Here is a 23,764-nt window from a genome sequence, read left to right as displayed (position 1 = left end):
TAAGAGTAGTTCTAATGTGTTACTTCTTCCCCGAATCAACCCCCAACTTAATAATGAATGGCTCTTTGGAGAATGCTGCTTGAATCTGCCTTCTCTGCAGGTTCACAGGGCTTTTGGGAGCGGGAAGCTTAAGATGTCAATGCTTCCTAATTAGAGAAGTTCTGAGTATCCAGGCTATCATGAAGATAAGTCCTCTCCCCACTGCAAAGGAGCAGCTGCAGTACATTGCAGGGGGCACCTGGGCTGCTCAAACAGCTGGGAGTTTAAGGGCTGGATTCCTGTTCTGCTGGGTGCTCATTGAAAAGGAGAAACTGCATTTCTGAATCTGGGCCACAGACCAATTGTAAGTGGAAGTTGAACTTTACCCTTATCTAAGTGTTTGGCTTAGTGGGTTAAAAAGCCGCTTCAAGGTCCTAAACGTGATGCTTAAAACATAGTGCAAGTCAGTGACATTATTTCCTAATACAATTGCTTTAAACACACATAAATTACATTATTCTCTTTATTCAAAGAATGTTTAAGATCTGTACTGGTTATTAATTTATGTTTTCCTGAAAATGACTGCTTTATAGATGATAATTTTGAATGGTAGTAAGAAGTACTATTTATATGAAACATTAAGAGATAAAAAAGACAATTAGCTCATAATAATCATCTTGTTGATGGAGGCGATTTAGAGTGTTGGATTATAGCATGTTGATTTCTGACAAAGCAATACCTTCAACCAAATGGCCCAGCCAGCCCCAGAATGGAGTAGGAAGAACCGAGGCTGGGTGCGCTGGTCTCACGTAGACCTCCCTGGCCCTGACCTCAGTCGTGTCACCTGGACCACTCTAATTCCCAGTGTACTTCTTTGTAAAGTGAGACCATGTAACTAAAATTTCTAACCAAATTTTTAAAAATTGTGGTAATACTCATAAAATATATTGTTTTCACCATTTTTAAGTGTACAGTCCGGTGGCGTTAAGTACATTCACATTGCTGTGGAGGCCAGGCCTTGTAAGCTGGACACTGTGAAAAGACTCCTCAGCGCAAGTCTGTAATACAGAGGGCCCGGATTTTCGTTGCTTCCACTCCAAGCTAAATAAAAGCCCTGAACTGTGGACAAGCAGGGGGTATTTTTGGACCCAGACCACAGGACCGCAAGCCTCTGGGGCAAAAGTCCTCCTGCCAGGCTGTTTTTGCACCTCTGTAAACACCCACTTTGGGCACTTCTGCGCCAAGGTGGCAAGGGTGATGCCCCGAGGTCCCCAGGGTTAGAGGCTGTTGTCCCCGTGTTGGCGTTGAATGTCTGAGAGCGACGACGCTGTCTGAAGCCCGCAGAGGAAACCGAGGGCCTCAGTCCCCGGCTCGGAGGGGAGGGGAGGGGAGGGGAGGAAGGGTCCCCCGGCCAGTGTTGGCAGCGCTGAGAAGCCACGCGGGGCTCACGCGGCCGTGTCTGGGGTGTCAGGTGAGCTGCCCTGGGGGGCAGCCAACAGGCAGGCGCCGGCAGGCGGGGGCCCTGTGCTGACCTGGAGCTCCCAAGCACAGGGGCACAGAACACGGACCCTAACTGCTCACAGGGGCAGGAGCAGCCCTGGCAGGGCACCCGGGTGCACTCTGAGGAAAGAAAAGCCTGACAGGCCTGTAGGTTTGTCCCAGGGAGGCCTGGAGAACTTACGGACTAGCGATCCGTCGGGTGCCTTTTTCACCATCAAGCTTGGGGGCTACGGGTGGGCCTTGCAGACAGAGCTCACCTGACAACTATCAACTCTGCCTTCTGGATGGGTTCTTGGCTCGCACTGCATGTCTGGACTTTGAGCTATTTGCAAAATCCTAAGACATTCTCCCACAGCCCCCCAGCAAGCAAATGAACACAAACTTTCCCCCTGAAATGTCATTCTTTTTTCTGTCTTGTTTAACTTTGTTTCATTGATATGGATTTAGAGAACTAGTTTAGGACTGTCTCTAATTGTGTGTAAAGTTGTAGGTAAAATTTCTGTGTCCACGTGTGCATTTTTTTGGAGGAGCACTTCCAAAAAATTTTTTTTTATTCTCCCAAAGATCACATAGCTAACGTCACAGCTTTGGGACCTGCAGCAACATGGGAAGCGCTGATTATCTTCAGAGTAGCTGAGTTGCAAACTCTTATTTGAAATCTGGGATGGAGGGAAGGAGTCGGGAAAGGGATTCCTTCAGGGCTGAGGGGGACAACTTTGACCCACCTTACAAATTTGTCTGGATTATGAATTGTCCCGAGGTCCACTACTCAGGACCACTAGTGTTTTCCACTACTACAAAATGGAATCAGCTCACAAAGATGTAGATCGGGAAACTAAGATGCATCTTTGTGAGTAAGATGTCTATCTGAGTTTCTTTTTAATAACCAAAAATGCAACCTCAGCTGTAGTGTTTCCAAGACTTCCGAAGGAAGGTAAGTGGTGGGGTGCTCCAAGTCTGGACCTCCCTGGCCCACTGGCAGCTTGGGAGAAGGAGGGAATGGATGTTAACAGCCTCAGGACAGCATCAAAAAGCCCAGAGTGTGATGGGAGTGGGGGGACCTGGGGGTGGTGGGGAGTGGAGGACTGTTGGATATGAGTTTACTACAAAATTAACAGTCTAGAAAAATGCCATGTCATCATTAATCTCACTTTACTTGTTACTACCACATAGGCACGAGTGACCTGTGGACGTAAAGTGGTGCACACGTTGCCACTTGAATAGGTTCCATTTTTGGTCTTTCCTTTAACTTCACAGAAGCTTGGGATCCCAGTGTGAGGTTCCTGGGCAAGCCGCCGTGAGGATGGCCGTCCTCAGGCTGTGTGCTCCCCAAACACTGATATCCTGCAGCTAGCCTCAAACAATTGCGATCCCTTCCCAATTTCAGACTAAAAAATAGATGCTAAAATTATGTTTTTTTCCTTTATAAAAATTTCCCAAATCTTTGGTGCTTGTTTTTATTTGGGCATCTAGTTTAGTTCAAACGTATCTCTCTGGTTTTGCTGAAACTTAATAGATCATTATTTCTAGCTTACGAAGAGCCTATTAGTTCTAGATGGTCTATAAACATCCTACAGTTGAGATTCACAGTTGGAGCAAAAAGTAGGGAATACACCACATTCTTCTTTAATGTCCTTTGGCTGTAAACGGTTCCTCGGCGGATATCTGGTGCTCTGGGTGGTAGCAGTGAATTGCACAGGACTCTGGGACTGTCCGGGAGCAAAACTGCCTCATGCTACTTAGCTCACAGCCCTGACCAGCTCTCGTCTGCTGTTTTCAACTTGACACATATTTTGTAAACTCGAACCATTCTTTTGCTGAGGCTTATGGAAGAGCAGTTAACTTTCTCCGTCAACCCCTCCTCCCTCTTACCTGGTTAGTCATTCTTCATTAAATCGTAAGTTGAACTGTTGTTTTTCAAAACACTAAGTTTGGCTGTTTCCACCTACAACCTGTCTTTTCCTGGCATGATTACTGTTTAAAATGACCCCATAACTAGGCCAGGCGTTTATTTAGCAATGACGGAAATTGCAATTATGTTCGTTACTTTAAAAGTCATTAAAGAAGCAAACTTTTTTTTTCTTCTAATAATGGTTGCAGCTTCACTAGCCCTTCAGCAAAAAATAAATTTTGCTGATGAGGCTCATTGTTCTTCTATGTATTTGGCATATAGGTACTGAGCACCTCCTGTGTGTTGGTCCCTGGGGTACAAAGTGACTTCCTGTTTCTGCTTTTGAGGAGTTGACAGTCAGTGTGGACTTGAACCTGGACTTCCTAACATCTGGCTTCAGGGACTCCCTGACTGCGACCATTTTCTCTAGGGTTTAAGTTACTGCTCTTATTTGTGCATGAGCCCATTTAGGGCATTAGGCCAAAGGAAAATGCTACCTGCTGTGGCTTCCTGGCCTCAGAGCATGCTTGCTGGTCAGCAGGGCCTGACTCCCACTATCTCCAGTACTGCTTAGGGGAAAGCTCTGTAGAGAGTATCCCAGGGAGAGTACATTGCAGTGACAAGGACAGAAATATTTGCTTTTGTGATGCATGGTCCCAGGGCCTACTGGCTTTTCCTCTTGAGGATCCTAACAGCTGCCCAGTGGCTAGTTTTGTAACCCTGGGCTACTCTCTCCCCAGTCCATACAGAATAAAAGTAATAAATATTTTAATGCATTCTGATGTGCACCCTAAGTGAGATCTGGAAGAATATATTCAAGGCCAACCAACAGGGAAGAAATCTATTAATTTCGGATTTAAGTTGAGCCAGTCTGAAATATACCAACTACACTGAGGGAAAGCTTGCTTATTAGTGGAGATTTTAGTCCCAGGTAGCAGTAAGATGATGGCAGCATGTTCTGTGCGCCAGGCAGCCTTCAGATGTGTAAACTAATTTCATCCTCTCTCAACCTGAAGAGGTGGGTACTATTGTTACTGACATTTTTGCCCCAAATCATATATTTTAGGATGCTTCATTTATTGAGCTCTTCTCTCCCCAGGGGTAAGGACAAATTCATCTCTGATATTGCAGGGCACGTACTCCCCTCTTGCCTACTGGTTGTGAGAAGCAGGCCAGCGATGCCGACAGACTGCCCCTGTCTGTATCTTGGCTCACTACTTACTAGCAGTGTGAACTCTGAGCAAGTCATGGCTTCCTCTGTGCCTGTTTCCTCATCTGTAAACTGGGGGTGATCACAGCACTGTCTCACCGGGTTGCTGTGAGGATTAAACTTAAATGCATAAGACACTTAGAGTAGTGTTTTATACACAGGAGGCACTGTTACTTTTATTTCCAGCTCCATCTCCCAGTGCTCCCTAATACAGCAGCCATGTTGAGCTACTTCAAGTTCCCCTGGATCCCCTGAACTCTGTGCAGACACCTACACACGTACTATTCCCTTTGCTTGCAATGCCTTTCCCTTCCTCCTGCTAGTTTCAGCTGAAATGTCCCCCTAAGTGCCCTTTCTTCAGTGCCCTCCCCTGTTCTCCAGGTAGCTCTTCCCTCCCCTCTCTGTGATCTCAGTAGCCTTGCGGTTTTCGTTTATCAGAGGATTTGTGAGAACAGCTATGTAACATTTACTGAGCACTTATTATGTGCACCATAGTGCTCTAAGTGTTTTTCTTGCCTCCCCTTTTGATATATTGACAACTCCATGAATTAGGATTATATTTTGTTGAAGTTATTTCTATGTCCATCTTTCCCAGTAGACTGTGATAGTGGCTTGTACATCTGTGTGTGTTACGCCTTTTGTATCTAGGAGCTGGCATTGTGCCTAATTAATACACGGTGGACACTCCATAAATGGGTTAAGTGGATGCATTTTACCAACAGCTATTTACATCTGAATAATAGCTGATTGTAAGTAATTCTTCTTTTGAATAATCTTCATGCGTTTCTCATCAGAGAAATTCACTGTCAAAATTCCAGAAACCGCTGATAAGCAAGAAGGAAGTTAAAATCCCATTCCTCCCAGCACTGGAGGGCTTAAGCACTACGCTTAGAGACACCCAACTTCTCAATGGCTAAACTGAGAATCAAAGTCAGGAAGTCTGGTGGGAGAGCCCCAGCTCTTAGCACTGCATGATTCTGCTGCTCCTTCTCCTCCTGCAAACACACCGCCCCCACTTGAACAAATCATGTTAGCTATTAAAATGGGTTGGAAGAGCTAAAATTTGAAAATGAAACCTGCCATATGCATAAGGGTGCAACACATGAAATTTACATTTAAAAAATTTCCGGCGTTCCGTCTTTCCATGCCTCCACACTTGCAGTTCAAGCAGTTATTTAGGGAAATCCAGATCGAGAGGCTGCATGAGGTAAGGCAGAAAGAGAATGGGTCCTACATCAGACAAGCACAGGTTTGAATCCCGGCTCTGCCACAAGGTATGTTACCAGGGACAGATCACTATAACCTCACTCCCTCTCATCTCTTCTGTAAAATAGAGATAATAAGAAGTACTTCTCAGTGTTTTGTAAACTTCAGAGGTTAACCCATGGTGAAGTGGCTCGAGCTGGATGTACAGTCATCTTGTTGTAAAGTCTCTAGCGGTAATATCCTGTGGCTTCCCAAACAGCAACCTTGCCCGATGGTTTTCTGTATCTCCACAGTGGAGTTTTTTCCCCCCAGTTCTTATTTTTAATTCTCATGGTAATTTACCTTTTATATTATTTGGAATGTCTTTAGTAACTTGCCTCAGGCTCATTTTCTTAGAAATTCAATCTTTTCTCCACAGAGCCTCTTTTGACTTTAAAGCGAAAGAAATGGCAAATTTAGGATCTTACAGCAATTTTCATTGAAGTGTAGATCATTGTTTTCATTACCCTATCATTAATGTTTCCTATTTTCCTTTATCAGTGAGTTACTGCACGGTCGATTCCTATTGCCAAACTGAACTCTCTTGTTTTCTTGCAAGATGAAAGGAGACAGCCATGAATGAACCACTACATGGTTTTGCAAATGCTTCTGATTTCCCTGATTATGCAGCTCCTTTTGGAAATTGCACTGATGAAAAAATTCCACTCAGGAGGCACTACCTGCTTCTTATTTACAGCATCATCTTCCTAGTGGGCTTTCCTGGGAATGCAGGGGGCAATTTCCACTTATGTTTTCAAAATGCGGCCCTGGAAAAGCAGCACCATCATCACGGTGAACCTGGCCTGCACAGCCCTGCTGTACCTGACCAACTTCCCTTTCCTGATTCACTGCAATGGTCAGTGGTGAAAACTGGACCTTTGGGGATTTCATGTGCAAGTTCATCCACTTTGGCTTCCATTTCAACCTGTACAGCCGCATCCTCTACCTCACCTGTTTCAGCATCTTCCAATACTTTGTGGTCATTCACCCGATGAGCTGCTTTTCCATTCACAAAATGCAACGGGCCGTGGTGTCCTGTGCTGGGGTGTGGATAGTTTCACTGGCCTCTGGCGCCTGTCATTCCCATGACCTTCCCGATCACATCAACTACTGGGACCAATAGATCTGCCTGCCTTGAACTCACCATTTCAGATGACCTCACGACCATCAAATGGTACAATCTAATTTTGACTGCAACTACTTTCTGCATTGCCCTGGTGATAGTGACACTTGACTATGCAATGACTTTTTACACCCTAACCCAAGGACCTCAGACTCACAGTTGCCTGAAGCAGAAAGCTCGAAGGCTAACCATTCTGCTACTCCTGGTATTCTATGTGTGTTTTTTACCTTTACATATCTTGAGGGTCATTCGGATTGAATCTCGCCTGCTTTCAATCAGCTGCTCCTCTGAGAATCAGATCCACGAAGTTTACATCATTTCTAGACCATTAGCTGCCCTGAACACCTTTGGTAACCTGTTACTGTATGTGCTGGTCAGTGACAACTTTCAGCAGGCCATCTGCTCAGTGGTGAGATGCAAAGCAGGTGGGGACCTGGAGCAAGCAAAGAAAATCAGTTACTCAAACCATCCTTGAAATACTTCATTTACTCAACCAAAAAGAAAAGGCTGCTGATAGTTTACCTTAATGTCTAGGAAGTCCAGAACACCTCCCTCAATGGAACTCCCAGTAAATAGTGTGTATTTAGGTGATTACGAATACATAATACATAATACAGGGCTACTATGAGTTCTTCAGAACCGTTTATTGAGATCCTTCCTTGGGTGGATAGAAGAATGGGATGCATGCAGAGCAGTAAGGATTCCAATGCCGAACTGAAACTATTAGAACTCATGGGCATCTTGGGGAACATCCAGTCCCCCCAGCTGAGTGTGTGTGTGTGTGTGTATACATACATATATGTACACATGTATATGTGTATGCATATAACTGAAGTTCACACACTTGGCTTAGGTCTCTCAGCCAGTGCCAAGATTGGAGAAAGCCAATCTTTTCATTCAGTTTCCTGTTCCTTCATACTGCTCAATGGAGCAGTTTGTATTGAACTATTTGTATTGAACTCCTAGACTAGTCAAGGCATTATTCGTATCTTCCTCAGTATTCTTTTTTTTTTTTAAATTTCATGTCTCTTACAATTTTTTTTCCAAACTGTGCATTCAGATTACTCAATTGTGTTTTTTACTAGGCTTTAGTCAGTTTTTTAGATTAAAGTATGATGCACTCTGTGGGCAAAATAACAATTTTTCCAGAATCTCTTGCCTGGCCTTAGTCCATTTCTGTATCAGTAGTGTTTACAAGGGTTGGAGAAGAGCTATTCTCTCCTTCCCTCTGTTGTGTGATCAATCTGGCACCTGTCAGTCACCAGGGCTCTGCCTGTGGCGCTCCGCCAGGAAAGGGCATGGGGAGAGGGGAGCACACGCCCTGCCAGGAGAGAAACGGGCACATGAGAGCAGCAGGGAAGGTGGCAGACGGGAGCCAGGCTTCCTGTGAGCAAATAAACAGGTTTCTTTCGCTTTATCTTCCCTTGACTGACTTCAGCTTCACAGGTTTCACTGATTTATTGGGCTGGGCTGAGAACATGCTTTCCCCCGGAGCTACACACTAGCAACAATTCAAAGATGTCAATGTAAATAGATAAAATTAATTACCTGCAAGATATTTGGGGTATTATGTCTTAATTGTTGTAGATCATCTCAAAAGTTGTTACTGAAGTGATAAAAATTATCAAGTTGTATTAGTAATTATCAGTACATCCTGGGGAAGGAGGGGCCGCTTTTTGGAAAATAGATGTGCTTTTAAATATCATGTATGTATCAGGTACTAAATAAAATCTAATATTGTTTTGATTTCTGTGGGAAAATATTCCAGGAAACACTAATTCTCTATAGGTACCTTTCTCTTTTGTGACAATCCTGAAAATATAATATCCAGTGTTTTAGCAAAGGCCATTTTTGAATTGTATGTGTGCTTAATTATCACTAAGTAGAAATATTTGGGAAAATGCCTAGTCTGGATATTTAAAACCCTGCTAAAATGTGTTGGTACAATTAACAAATTAATTTAAAATCACTGAATAGGCTGATGACATTTTTCTGTGAAAGTACAACTTTATGTTTATTATATATACATGAAACTTATGCTCTCCATGTTTAGAGAATAAAAAAGCTAATTGTAAAAACTAGTTATAGGATAAGGTGGGAATAGATGATTTAAACAGAAGGAAAGGTACCATAGGAACATTTTGCAACTTCCAGGTTCTTCTAGGACATTACATCTGACTTGGGCTTGAGTGACGCTGTTCATCAGGAATCTCTGGCAGGCACGCCAGGGGAAGCAAGAGGAAAGCCAGTGTTTGGCACATGACCTTTCCTGGATGATGGCACTCTCTCCACCTGCTGTCTTCTGTGCCACCTTGCCTGGAGCCTTTGCATAACATATGGCATGAATTGTTTCAACTTGTCCATCCACTCTGGCCACACAGCAGGGAGCGGCGTATGCAGAGGTCCACTGGGAACCTGGAACTGGGTAGCTCCTCTCTCCTCTCCCCACAGTGCCGCGCCCAGCTGCTGGGCCCTCACCACAGTGTGGCCAGACGAGCTCCCTTCCCACTGCTGTTGTCATCCTAGCCCTGGCCGCACACCCCTTCCCCTTCTCACTATCTCAGCTCTTTCTTATTTCAAAGATTTTGCTCACTAGGAACCAGCCACTTCAGTCTCCTTCATGTCTGTCTCGACTTGTCTCTGTAGGTACTATGATCCTCTTCCTTCTTCCCACCAGTTCACTGAGCACTAAACCATCTCTTTCCGGTACTAAGTCTTCCACTGTGATTTTTGGTCCCCGTTGAGCTCTCTTACAGACTTTGCTACTTTCTCAAATTTTAAACATTTCTATTACCCTGGATAATTGACCTCAGCTTGGGAACATGCATAATTTTCCTTTATGCTCAAAATATCTTCCCTCATTCTGCTGTTCTGTCATTCCCTTCTCTGACCTGCTCCTGCAGTTATGGGTCAGGTGCAGATGACTGTCTGCCCTCCAGGGCTCTGCTGATAGAATATACTCACAAAGATCTAAGTTATATTGGATTCAAAGGGTCAGCTTTATTTTCCAAAGTAAAGAGTTCTGGGCTAATTATGTTTGGAACTGATGCCAAAAAAGATATTGATGATACTTCTGAGACTAGAATGGGACCCAAAGACCTGGCCTCATACACCCAGTGACAGGCAGAGAAAGCAGGAGAATAGAAGAGCAGAGCTTTAACTGACCTCTGGAGAGGAGCTACCTGCTCTGCCCCCCATGTAAGAACGGGAAGCTCAGGTCAGGTTCACTGCACCCAAGTGCAGGGGTTCCAGAAAAACCTGTTTTGAGCTTTGGAGATGCAGCAAGCCCTTCACTTTCTTTTTAACTTTATATCAAGGGGATTTGCAAATAGTCAAAAAATTAAATAAAGTAGCAAAATGACCTCACATACCCATGACTTAATTCACCAATCATCAACATCCTACCACTTTTGTTTCATCCATCCTTTCCCATATTTTTTTCCTAGAATATGTAAAAGCAAATCCTAGAAAACATAGTGGTTTCACCTGTAAGTGCTTCCACACTGGTCTCTTTCCAAACACGCAAAATCAGAACATAATAAAAATGATTCCTCAGTATTATCTAATGTCTAATCCTTATTTTCTTTCTCCTGGTTGCCTCAAAAATCATTTTACATTTGGTTTTTCAAATCAGGATACAAACAAGGTCTATGTATTCCATTTGGTTGATAGGTCTATTAAATTTCTTTTAATCTCTTACAGTTCCCCTTCCCCTTATTTATTGTCATCTATTTACTGAAGAAACTGAGTTATTTTTCCTGTGGAATCTTCCACTTTATGGATTGGGCTGTTTTAACTCCCTTCTGCTGTTTTTCACATGCCTCCATGACCATATTTGCTGCAAACTGGGAGGTAGAGCTACAGGTTAGATGAGATGTAGTTTCTTTTCTCCCTCTCTCCTTCCCTCTTTTTCTTTTCTTTTTACAGAAACACTAATTGTCTCAGGAGGTACATAGTGTCTTGAGCAGGGGGTCAGGATGTATCAGCCTGAATTTGTAGCAGAAAGTTATCCAAGCTCCTTGCCTTACTAGTGTATCAGTCACAGCTTGCTGTTGTGTCTTGATCCACTAGGCCTTTCACAGTGGGGACTTAAAATTCTAACATTCTCTGCTTTCATTGGCTATGGCTTTTCTCTAAAGATGTTTGGCCCACCAAGTACCTTTTGCCTCCTCCCCTCTGCACATAGCTCACTCAGACTGATCAGATCTAGCTGGTCCTTCTCCTTTGGGAAAGCACAGCGAGGGATGAAGGGACCTGAAGGCTGCCTCTCCGGTGCTTTCTCCACGACAGGGAAAGTGTTGAGAGTGTTTCCTTTCAATATGGGCCAAAGTTTTGTTAACTCTTTGGAGTTAACAGCTGTGCTTATGACCCAGAGCTGGAGCTGCACCCTTGGGAGAGGAGGCTCCCAGAGGAGCTCGCCTTACGCCGCCACGCTTCTCCTCCAAACCCACCTTAGTGCCACTGGTGGCCTTTTGGACCAGGACAGGCCATTTTCATCTTCCCCCAGAAAGCTCTGAGGAGGGGTAGAACAAAACATTAATAACCACAAGGCCATGTAACAGTGAGGATGAATATTCACTTCCTGTTCTGATTCTATATATTCTTCAATTCTACCTGGCAACACCATTCAATTTAATCTACCTGATATTATATCATTTTGTATCAGTGACCTCAAATGATATCAAATGATATAAGGCCAGCAACACAGAAACTTCTGAAGGGTGAGAGCCCTTTCTGTTATTGAGGCCCCAGGAGGAAATTAAATGATTATATGCAGTGATGTATTTTCTTTCTATTCTATTTTCCTTTCTGCACTTCTGTGTGAATATTTTCTACTGACCTGTCTTTCAGTAAACCTGCCTTGTACCATCTATGATTTGCTATTAAAGCCATCCATTGATTTCTAATTTCAGATTTTTTTTCATTTATAGAAGGCATGTTTAGTTATCATTAATTCTACCATTTTACTAGTTGTTTTGTTTTTTGATCTATTTTGTCTACATTTTCTAGAACTGACGAATCAGTTAAAGGCTTTTTCTGTCTACTGCAATATCTGTGTGACCATTGGGTCTATTTTATTGTCTGCCTTTCTCTTCCCGTTTACTGGTCATGTGTTTCTTTGCATGTCTATTAATTTTAAATTGAACAACAAATTACCTATCAAAGGACCAAAGAGGCCCCCTGAGAGATTTTTACTTCAGTTATTTTACTCTCAGTTATAAAATATCTATTTAATTCCAGTTCCTTCTGAAGTTTCCTCTTATTCACTAAATAAATCATGTTTTCCTTTACCCTTTTAAGTATCTTTAAGTAGCTGCTTTAACGTCTCTATCAAATCCTATGTCTGGTTTGTATTCTTTCCTCTGGATGTTGTAACAGATACCATAAATTTAGTGGCTTAATAAAAAAGAGTTGGAAAAAAAGGCAGAGTGTGAAATGTGGCAAAAACCTTCTCCCAAAATCACATAAAACACAAAAATACAGTAAATACAACTAATCCTGAAAAAGCAACTTGAAGACTACAGAACAGACTGCATACATCTGGGGAAAAGAGAAGACCTCACAGAAAAGGGTAAAGTAGCAAAGCTGTGATCTGGCAGAATCCATGCCCCTCCCCCTACTCCAGCCCCAGGTGGGAGGAAGAGAAATGGGATGGGTTGGGAGTAGAAGCCCAGGACTGCTGAACACCCAGCACTGGAGATCTGCTCTGGGAGCATGAACCCACGTTACAAGGTGCTCTGGAGATTAGCGCGGCTGGAAGACAATGACGGATGGAATACATGGAGAGACTGAGATTCCAGCCACTGTGGAGAACAGGTATGCACACTGGCCCCCGGGACATAAGGAAGATCGGTAGTTTGAAAGACTTCCCAGCAGCAAGAAGGGCACTAAAGCGACAAAGATTACACAGAGCTTGCTGCTCAGAAGAAAGGGCAGGTGGACAGAATCATCCTGGCACACTCAGCCCAGCAGGTTGGGAACTCTCAGGAGCTTCAGACACTCCATCCCTCTGGCTGGCAATGTGACCCCAAAGCCCCCCATTGTGGTATGTGCCTGCTGCTACTTCCTCCCGGCATGCACCAGTCCTGCACCCCTGCTGCTCCCACCATCACACCAAGCCAGCTGGAGGGCGGCCCCAACTACAGCAGCTGCAGGGGTGTAACACAGAGCCTCGACCCTGTACACTCAGTTCACTGGACCTGGCAGTGGAGGGCAGGTTTTACAGCTGGGAAGGCAGGAAAGAGGCCCTTTCTCCCGGCAGGCACTGGTTCCACACACCTGTGACCCCCAACAATGCAGGTGCTCGGCAGCTCAAGAGAGTAGAGCTCCTGGGTACTAGAGGGCATCTCCTACACAAACCTGTTATCCCATAAGAAGCACTAAAAAAAAAAAAAAAGAAGAGACAGAGGAATTTGTTCCAAACAAAAATTCAAGAAAAATCCCCAGAAAAAGAGCTTAGTGAAACTGACATCAACAGTCTTCTTGATAAAGATTTCAAAATTGAAATCATAGTCATGCTCATGGAGCTACAGAAAAATATTCAAGATCTCAGGGAAGACTTCAACAAAGAGATATAAACTTTGAAAAATACAGTATCTGAAATGAAATATACAATGGACAGATTTAAAAGTAGATTTGATGAGGTAGAGGAGATGGTAAATGAAATAGAAATTAGAAAAGGAAAAAAAACAAGCCAAGGCACAGAGAAAAAAAGGGGTCTCTGGGAATGAAAGAATAGTAAGAGAGCTGTGCAACTACTCTAATCAGAACAATATTCACATTAGCAGGAACTGGAAGAAGAGAAAAAGGGATATAAAGTCTGAGGAAATAATTGCTGAAAACTTCCCCAATATTGGGAAAGAAATAGTCTCTCAGGTCATGGAAATGCAAACAAATACCAACACAGGGAACCCTAAGAAGACAACACCAAGATATGTAATAATTAAAATTGCAAAGATCAAGGACAAGAAGAGAGTGCTGAAAGCAGCCAGAGAGAGGGAAAAAAACTCACTTAATAAAGGAAACCCTATGAGGCTATCAGCAGACTTCTCAGCAGAAACCTTACAGGCCAGAAGGTAGTGGTATGATACATTCAGTGCAATGAAACAGAAGGGCCTCCAACCAAGAATACTCTACCCAGCAAGATTATCATTTAAATTTGAAGCAGGGATTAAACAACTGTCAGATAACTAAAAGCTGAGGGAATTTACCACGCATAAACCATCTCTACAGTGTATTTTAAAGGGACTGCTTTAGATGGAAGTGCTCCTAAGGCTACACAGCTGTCACCAGGGAAAATAAAACCACAATAAAGGAAGTAGACCAATTAATTCCTAAGCAAACAGAAAATTAAAACAACTACTGACAAAGTTAATGAAGGGACACATAAACAGTACAGAATATGGCACCTAATATATAAAGAGTGGAGGAGGAAGACGAAGGGGAGGAAAAAAAGAACCTTTAAATTGTGTTTGAAACAGCATAATAAGTGACTTAAGAGAGACTGTTAGATACTAAGGAAGCTGCCCTTGAACCTTTGGTAACTACAAATCTAAAGCCTACAAAGACAATAAATACATAATCTATCAATGGTCACCCTAAATGTAAATGGAATGAATGCACTACTCAAAAGACATAGTTACAGAATGGATAATAAACAAGACCCATCTATATGCTTCCTACAAGAGACTCACTTCAAACCCAAAGACATTCACAGACTACAAGTCATTCCTATACACTAACAATGAATGAGCAGAAAGAGAAATTAGGAAAACAACTCCATTTACAATTGCATCCAAAAGAATAAAATACCTAGGAATAAACCTAACCAAGGAGGTGAAAGACCTATACCATGAAAACTACAAGACACTCATGGGAGAAATTATAGACACCAATAAATGTAAATACATCCCATGCTCATGGATAGGAAGAATTAATATTGTCAAAATGGGCATCTTGCCTGAGGCAATCTACAGATTCAATGCAATCCCTATCAAAATACTGACAGCATTCTTCAACGAACTGGAACAAATAGTTCTAAAATTCACATGGAATCACAAAAGACCACAAATAGCCAAAGCAATTCTGAGAAGGAAGAACAAAGATGGGGGGATTATACTCCCTAACTTCAAGCTCTACTACAAAGTAATCAAGACAATCTGGTACTGGCACAAGAACAGACTCATAGATCAATGGAACAGAATAGAGAGCCCAGATATAAACCCAAGCATATATGGTCAATTAATATATGATAAAGGAGTCATGGATATACAATGGGGAAAAGACAGCCTCTTCAACAACTAGTGTTGGCAAAACTGGACAGTTACATGTAAGAGAATGAAACTGGATTATTGTCTAACCCCATACATAAAAATAAACTGGAAATTGATCGAAGACCTGAATATAAGTCATGAAACCATAAAACTCTTAGAAGAAAATATAGGCAAAAATCTCTTGTATATAAGCATGAGCTACTTTTTCCTGAACACATCTTCTCAAGCAAGGGAAACAAGATAAAAATGAACAACTGGGACTATATCAAACTAAAAAGCTTCTGTACAGCAAAGGACACCATCAGCAGAACAGAAAGGCACCCTACAATATGGGAGAATATATTCATAAATGACTTATCTGATAAGGGATTAACATCCAAAATAGGTAAAGAACTCACATGCCTCAACACCCAAAAAACAAATAACATGATTAAAAAATAGGCAGAGGACCTGAACAGAAACTTCTCCAATCAAGAAATTTGAATGGCCAATAGGGACATGAAAAGATGCTCCACATCGCTAATCATCAGGGAAATGCAAATTAAAGCCACAATGAGGTATCACCTCACACCAGTTAGTATGGCCAACATCCAAAAAGCAAGAAACAATGAATGCTGGTGAGGATGTGGAGAAATGGAAACCCTCTTACACTGTTGATGGGAAGGTAAATAAGTTTTATCATTGTGGAAAGCAATATGGAGGTTCCTCAAAAATCTAAGAACAGGAATACCATTTGACACAATAATTCCAGTCCTAGGAATTTACCCAAAGAAAACAATTTTCCTGATTCAAAGAAGACATACACCTATGTTAGCACCCCTATGTTTATTGCAGCACTATTTACAATAGCTAAGATATGGAAGCAACCTAAGGGTCCATCAGTAGATGAGTGGCTAAAGATGTAGTATATACACACAATGGAATATTATTCAGCCATAAAAAGAAAACAAATCCTATCATTTGCAACATGGCTGGATCTAGAGGGTATTATGCTCAGTGAAATAAGGCAGGTGGAGAAAGACAAGTACCAAATGATTTCTCTCATTTGGAATATAACAACAGAGCAAAACTGAAGAAACAAAACAGCAGCAGACTTACAAACTCCAAGAAGGGACTAGCAGTTACCAAAGGGGTGGGGTAGGGGAGGGTGGGTGAGGAGAGAGGGAGAAGGGGATTAAGGGGCACTATAATTAGCACACACAATATTGTTAGGTCATCGGGAAGGCAGAATAGCACAGAGAAGACAAGTAGTGACTCTATAGCATCTGATGAACAGTGACTGCAATCGGGTGTGTGTTGGGGAGACTTCATAATATGGGTGAGTGTTGAAAACGACCATGTTGTTCATATGAAACCTTCATAAGATTGCATATCAATGATACTTTGGTTAAAAAAACATACAAATTTATTCTCTTTTAGAGACCAGAAGTCTGAAACTAGTTTTACTGGGCCAATGTCAAGGAATTGGCAGTCCTGTCTTACTTCTGGCGCCCCTAGAGGAGAAGCCATTTCCTTGTATTTTCCAGTTTCTGTGAGCCACCTGCATTCCTTGGCTCATGTCCCCTCCTTCCACCTTCAAATCCAGTAACATGTCATCTTCAAATCTCTCTTACCTGTACTTCAAGCTGAACATACCTGTTCTCTGACTGATACTCCTGCCTTGCTTTTATTGTGGCTCTTGTGATTATATTGGGCTCACCCAGATAATCCAGGATCATCTCCCCATCTCTAAATCCACTATTAAATCACATCTGCAAAGTTCCTTTAACTGTGTAATTTAACATATCCATAGATTCTGGGGATTAGGGCAGGGACATTTTTGAAAGGCTATTATGTAGCCTACCACAGTGGTTTCTTAAAAAACAAACCGACTAAAGTAACAATAACAATAATGTAAAATAACCTTAAGGTCAATTTCTAATTGCTTTATGTTTTCTTTGCTCTGGGACACATTTTTTCTGTTTTGCATGTCGAATCTTTTTTTACTGAACACTAGATATTGTGAATAAATCACTGTAGCGGCTCTAGATTCTATTAATGTCCTCTGAAGACTGTTGACTTTTTCTCTAGTAGATGCATCAATTACTTGCTAATCACCTTGCAAGTACCTTGACTTGGTTTTACCAATGCTTAAGAAGAGATTCAAAAGTCCAAGATATTTTTCAAGTCTTCTAACATAGCAGGACTCAACTGCCAAATGCTGTTTCTCCTGTGATCTGTTCAGACTTAGTTTTAGGCTTTTTCTCAAAACATGTCTAAATAGACCTGACTCTGGGGCACGGTCTTTACCTCTAACATACAGTTTTCTGTTGTCTCAGTGAGATGTATTAATGGGGTGTTAATGAGGTATTTACTCTCTGGTTGACCAGAACAGCCAATGTCCCCTAGCACCTCTTGACCACTAGTGTCTCTGTTGCTGTAACAGCTTCTTCTAGGTTAATCTCAAGTAGTCTCTCCCTGCAAACACAGCTCGTGGCCTAGGAATCACAGGGAACCTCCATATATTCCTGCCCCTGATGGTGCCCTTCATCCTTCATGCTCTGCTCCAAATATTTCAGACACTTCAGCATTGTCAGACTCTGACCTCTGCCTCCTTAGCTCAACGAGACCACTGCACTCTGCTTAGACTTCAGGTCTCTACACCACAGTCAGGAAATTATGCCCACACAGAGAGCTAGGGTGATGGTGAGACCTGCACTATTGCTTTGTCTGTTGTCCCAGCCTGAAAACACTGGCAGCATATGCTTTGTCCTTGGTCATATGTCTTACTGTGGCTCACAGGGGGAGAGCGAGCATCTCCTTTGTCTCCCACTATAATCTACCACCAAGGAGGAGCAGGACCCACGTGGAATGCTTCCTGCCTTCCCATGAGTGCTTCTTACGACTTACTCCTCCAAAATGTGGGAGAAACTTCCACTTAAACATGGCAGTTTCACTGCTCATCTCCTCCCCTAAAATGAAACTAAAATGACAATGGGAACATAACTTCAGTGAAAAATTTGGAAACTGAAAGCAGATGGATGAATGGTGAAACCAAGTGAAAATAAAGCTTGTTGTGTAGGGAATCCAGAGGGAGGCTAGTGTATTCTTCCTAGCTGTAAAATGCTCAGGCACTAGAACTACCACCTCTAAAAGAGGGTTCTAAGTGGGACTGACAACACAAGGTTTGATTTATAGCCTGAATAAGAAGAAGATTGCATCCCTAGATACTCTCCTTTCTCCTATGTAGACCAATGACTGCCCATTGTCCACACCAGGTGAATCCTAAGCTTTTCATTCTGGGGATGCTGAACCAGAAATGATTCTTGACTTGAGGACAATAGATACAATTAAAAGCAGAACAAAAGTGAGGGCTTAAATACTGCATAGAAATATGTGGCTCTTTAACACTTATGCTTACATTTCCTAGAAGAATATTGGTGTATTCTTCTCTAGAGAAATGGAACTAGCTTTAACTCATACAATTTATGCAGCACTAGTGATGTGCTCGGCTCTGTTTTAACTGCTTTCTTCATCAACCCAGGTAGTCTGATTTCAGAGCCCATGTGCAGAAACACTACACTATGCTGACTTACACAAAAGGAGAAAAGATTTACACAAAGGAAGCTCATGGGTCCTAACAGTTAGGGGACAGCTCAGCCTGCTCGCCCACAGTGATGCCCACAGCTTGACCTGCCTTGTCAACTCAGCTTCTTAAAACCTTCATCTTCAGAATGAGTGGACAGCCATAAATCATGAGCAACTGATGAAAGTTACAGCAGGAACTGGAGGCTCCAAAATGAACTAATGGGGCAAAAAGCACTCAGGGAAACAGAAACATTGTAGGGAGTATAAGAAAAATTTCAAAACACCTATAATTAACACTTTCAGAGACATCCTTGAGATAGACCAGGAGGTTCTAAAAGAATGACTGTTCAAAGAACAAAAAAGAGCTCTTGGATACTAAACCGGGGGAGATTAGTGAGGTTACTCCAAATGCCCAACGCTAACTGCCGCAACTGTTACATGCTTTGCAGCAAGGACTTGGGAGTGCTCCGGGGATCCTCTTTCAGTGTATTCTAACTTTTTGATATCTAGAGGAAGGTCTCAGAGGCTGGTAGTATGAAGCCAGAGTTATTTCCTGACTGCAGAGCAGGGGAAACATTCTCTGATTTTTGTAAGTTTGTGTGCATTTCAGAGGTTTTAGGAACGTGGGATTTGTGAAAATGCACCTAAACCACTGAGTTTCTTGGAGCTGCCCTATTTCCTTACTCTTATTTTGTCTCTATGCTAACATATCATACAATATAGGGGTACATGTTATATAATGACATAATATCATAGGATTTGTTTTTCGTGATTTGGCAATATGTCCATACCCTGAACATTGCTTTTCTTTCTGGAAACACTCACTATCTCTACATTAATGCTTTTAAATGATGGTTTTTGGATTAATCACACTACCTTCCACAAACATTTGAAAAATTAAATATAGATACATAAAATGTTCTTTACTCAGTTTATACCTTTGCTTATTGCGCACACGGACTTATAGAGCAGAGGACTGCATGGCCTACAGTTAGGAGTACAGTATCAGTTTTAACTTCTATTCAGGTTAACTAACACCAGCATCTTCTAAACCCCACCTGTGCAGAAAGTACTGTGCTATTCACTGGAGAGAGAAACCTCAGTAATAAGGTTTCTGCTTTCAAAGATACTATAATCCTGCAAACTAGCTGCATATATGTGCCTTTTAGGCTGATTATTTACGTTATGGTGCATTTACTTACCAAATCTCAATGAAATGTTTTCCCAGTTCTTTTTACAATTATAGATTATCATTATTCTGGTTGTATTGTAAAGAACTCAATCCAAAAAGAGAATTTCAGGAACACATATAATTATCTAAATCCCTCTCACCAATGACTCTGACGTATGTTCTATATGGTAAATCCACAGAAATATCCTAGGGTGCTAATTGGTTAAAAGCCCCAGTTATCTGTTTAAATCTACCTAGGAGATGAGCAATACCACAGTATTTGACATTACTGTACATACTTAGTATTATCCCATTATCAGATGCAACATTATGAATATCTGAAGCTTAGACCATGAAAACCCAGAAAAAAATCACATATGCACTACCACTGACGCTCTCTGTATCAGATAACAAACTACCTCCTTCTTGCACAACATTTTTGGATTCATATAATCCACCCAAAAGTTTAAATAATAGTGCTTTTTATTTCTCCTCTAAATTCAGGGCAAATGCAGATATCATTCATACTGAAGAATTAAAACAAGGCCAATGTTAAACAAACCCCTATTCAAATTTCAAACATTCATGAAGAATGTTGCTGAAGCTCAGCTCTTGTGAATCTTTCTCCACCCGCCAAGCCCAGCACGGCCAGCCCTGCGGCTTCTTCCCTCACGCACGAAGCACCCCGAGGCCTTTCTCACGCAGGACTTGGGTTACCACTCTTGGATGTCCGTGTTCTTTTTCTCCTCAGTGAGATTTTTAACTCCTCCAACACTTGGCCCCATTTACTTGTATTTCCGGCTCTTAGCAGTATGCCAGGAGTATATAGAAAAACAACAAAAAGAAGCCTTTAGAATAAGAAATACCTGCTTTTTAATCCCAATTCTTACTTGACCAATTTCTGGATGTGGAAAAATTCGTGCATAAATTGAGCCTTTCTATTGCCCTTGAAGATGAGGGAAAAGACTTCTGTTTCTGATAAAATGCTAAATAATCTACTGCACAACCTTCCAGTTCCAAACAATGAAAATCGCTAAATAAAATATTTTCATAAACACCTGTAAAAATGCTCACTGAGCTGGTAAGAAATCAAAGAATCTGCAAAGGGAAAGAATATAAAGGTGGGAAACTAGAAAACAGCAGGCAGCAAAAGCTGCAGTTTTCCAAATAGTACCTGCAAAATCCTGGTCCTGTTGAGCCTAAGTTTTGATAACTGTGTCAGGATAAGGAGGGTGATCATACATCTTAGTTTACCTAGGACGCTAGTAGTTAATGCCAGTTGCCCTGCTGTAATTATTAATAGTACTTACTTTTATTACTAAAAGTGTCTGGAATGAACTATCATCACCCTAATTATAAGGGATAAGACATAATGAATGGGACTCAAAAATGTAGGGATTCTAACAGGGGATCCTTGCAAAACTGGGCACTTCAGTGAGTTCTACTCTCCACGTTAGGGTGAATGATAAATAAGACAACAAAGCAGGAGGGAACAGCATGTAAAATAACCTGCATTTACTTTGACGCTGCATAGAAGGAAAATGAATTTGCCCCTGAGAAATCATAGTCAGCATTAAGCCCTCATGTAAATTTGTTGTTACCTGCATGTTAAAATTGAAGTTCAAGTGGAGATTTGAATTTAAATTGATTTCCACGAGGGTAGTACCACCAGTCAACTCACAGAAGCATTTGCAAAACCTCCCTGAGGGAACACAACTTTAACCTAGGTCTCCAAGAATTCCTACTGGTAAAGTTTCCAAGGAAAATGAGAAACACATTTAAAAAAGAAAACTTCAAGAAATGCCAACAGAGGGCACAATGGGTGAAACATATCTGGATTAAAGGATAGAAGAATTAGAGTGTAAAAGATTTCATATGTGAGTAATACTAGACACTGATTTAAAAATACAATTATTTTGTTTAAAAACATAAGAAAGTCTTAAGAAGAGTGATAAAAATGAGATATAAAATGATGAAGCAAATTTTAAAAAACAGACTTCTAGAAATAACAGGTATAATAAGTTGAAATACAAACTTTTAATGGATTGGTAAAACAGCAGATTAGATTTAGCAAAAAAGAGAATTAATGGCTTGGAAGCAAAATTAGAAAAAACTACCTGGAATGCAATGCAAAGAGGTAAGACAGTGAAAAATGTGAGAGTTGAACCTAGAATAGAGAGGCAGAGGTCCCAAAAGATTTTCAGAAGGAGATAAAAACGAGAATAGCAAAAAACCAAAAATAGTTAGGTAATTAAGTAACAAGTGTCTTTTGTATTAATTACAAAGCAAACAAATATATTATACAAAGGAAGGCTTTCCATAGAACAATGACAAATATCTGTCAGAACCCACCGATTATCATTCATCTAATTCTATTCACCTGGGAGTTATAAAGGACAGATACATGAATATCGATGAAGCCAAATGAAATCAAGAAAGAAAATGGAAAAAGAAGGAGAAAAGTGGGACAAAGGCCATAAAATAAGGTGGAAGAATGAATTCAAATATATTAGGAGGCACAATAAATGTGAAAAGTCTAAATATTCCAGCTAAAAAAATAAGACTTGCAGGCCACGCTTTGAAGCAGTAAAATCTGCTCCGTTAAAAGGCCACATCTAAAATATAAAACAAAGAGGGGGTGGAGCCAACATGGTGGCGTGAGTAGGACAGTGGGAATCTCCTCCCAAAAGCATATATATTTTTGAAAATACAACAAATACAACTAATCCTAAAAGAGAGACCAGAAGACACAGGACAACAGCCAGACTACATCCACACGTGCGAGAACCCAGCGCCTGGTGAAAGGGGTGAGATACAAGCCCCGGCCCGGCGGGACCCGAGCACGCTTCCCCCAGCTCCCGGCGGGAGGAGAGGAGTCAGAGCAGGAGGGAGACGGAGCCCAGGACTGCCGAACACCCAGCCCCAGACACCTGCACCAGAGCGCAGACACAGTGCATGCACATAGAGGGCTGGTAACTAATGAAATAGGGCAGCAAGACCTCTGAGCAGGTCCCGAAGCTGATGCCCCTGTGACAAAGAAAAGCGAGTGCTTTTTGAAAGTCTTAAAGGGACAGGGATTTAACAGCTAGACGGAAACAACACAGGTCACAACCCAGTGGTTGGAAATTACAGGGAAAACCAGGCACACTAACCCCCTGGGCAACAGCTCTGAGACCCCTCACGGAGTTAAACAGCCAAACAGCCCCCCTGTCCATTACCCCTCTGGGTGCTGCGAAAGCAGAGAAGCAGCCTAAGGCTGGTCACGCCCTCAGAAAGGGAGCTTCCTCCACTCCGGCCGGGCAAGACACAAAGACCCAGTCTACACGCAATTACCCAACACAAGCCACTAGGGGTCGCAGTTGTCCCAGTAAAGAAAGGCCAGTAGCAAGTGAAAATTTTGGCCCTCCCAGCTGACAGTCAATAGCACCTGTCAACATGAAAAGGCAAAAAAACATGATCCAGACAAGACTAACCCAGACAGCTTCGGCATCTGCTACATCTTCCCCTGAGAAGGAACCTGGGGAGATAGATTTAGCCAGTCTTCCTGAAAAGAATTCAAAACAAAAGTTATAACCATGCTGATGGACTTGCAGAGAAATATGCAAGAACGAAGGAAGGAGAATTCAGAAATAAAACAAGCTCTGGAAGGACTTCAAAACAGAATGGACGAGATGCAAGAGACCATTAATGGACTAGAAAACAGAGAACAGGAACGCAGAGAAGCTGATGCAGAGAGAGATAAAAGGATCTCCAGGAATGAAACAATTCTAAGAGAGCTGAGTGACCAATCAAAATGTAACAATAT

The 23,764-nt window shown here is 41.9% G+C and overlaps 1 protein-coding gene across 1 annotated transcript; it reads left to right on the top strand.

The window, feature by feature from the left end:
- Window positions 1-6,359: 6,359 nt before the first annotated feature.
- OXGR1 (oxoglutarate receptor 1) lies at window positions 6,360-7,423 on the top strand. Its single transcript, XM_036893675.2, is given in 4 exon segments — window positions 6,360-6,556; window positions 6,558-6,674; window positions 6,676-6,900; window positions 6,902-7,423. Coding segments are annotated over 4 exon segments (1,020 nt in total). The 5' UTR covers window positions 6,360-6,400.
- Window positions 7,424-23,764: the final 16,341 nt, after the last annotated feature.

The sequence above is a fragment of the Manis pentadactyla genome, chromosome 17 (genome assembly GCF_030020395.1).
Source record: "Manis pentadactyla isolate mManPen7 chromosome 17, mManPen7.hap1, whole genome shotgun sequence".
Classification (NCBI taxonomy): domain Eukaryota; kingdom Metazoa; phylum Chordata; class Mammalia; order Pholidota; family Manidae; genus Manis; species Manis pentadactyla.
Note: the sequence above shows the minus strand (reverse complement) of the source record. Positions and strands in the feature narration are given on the sequence as shown.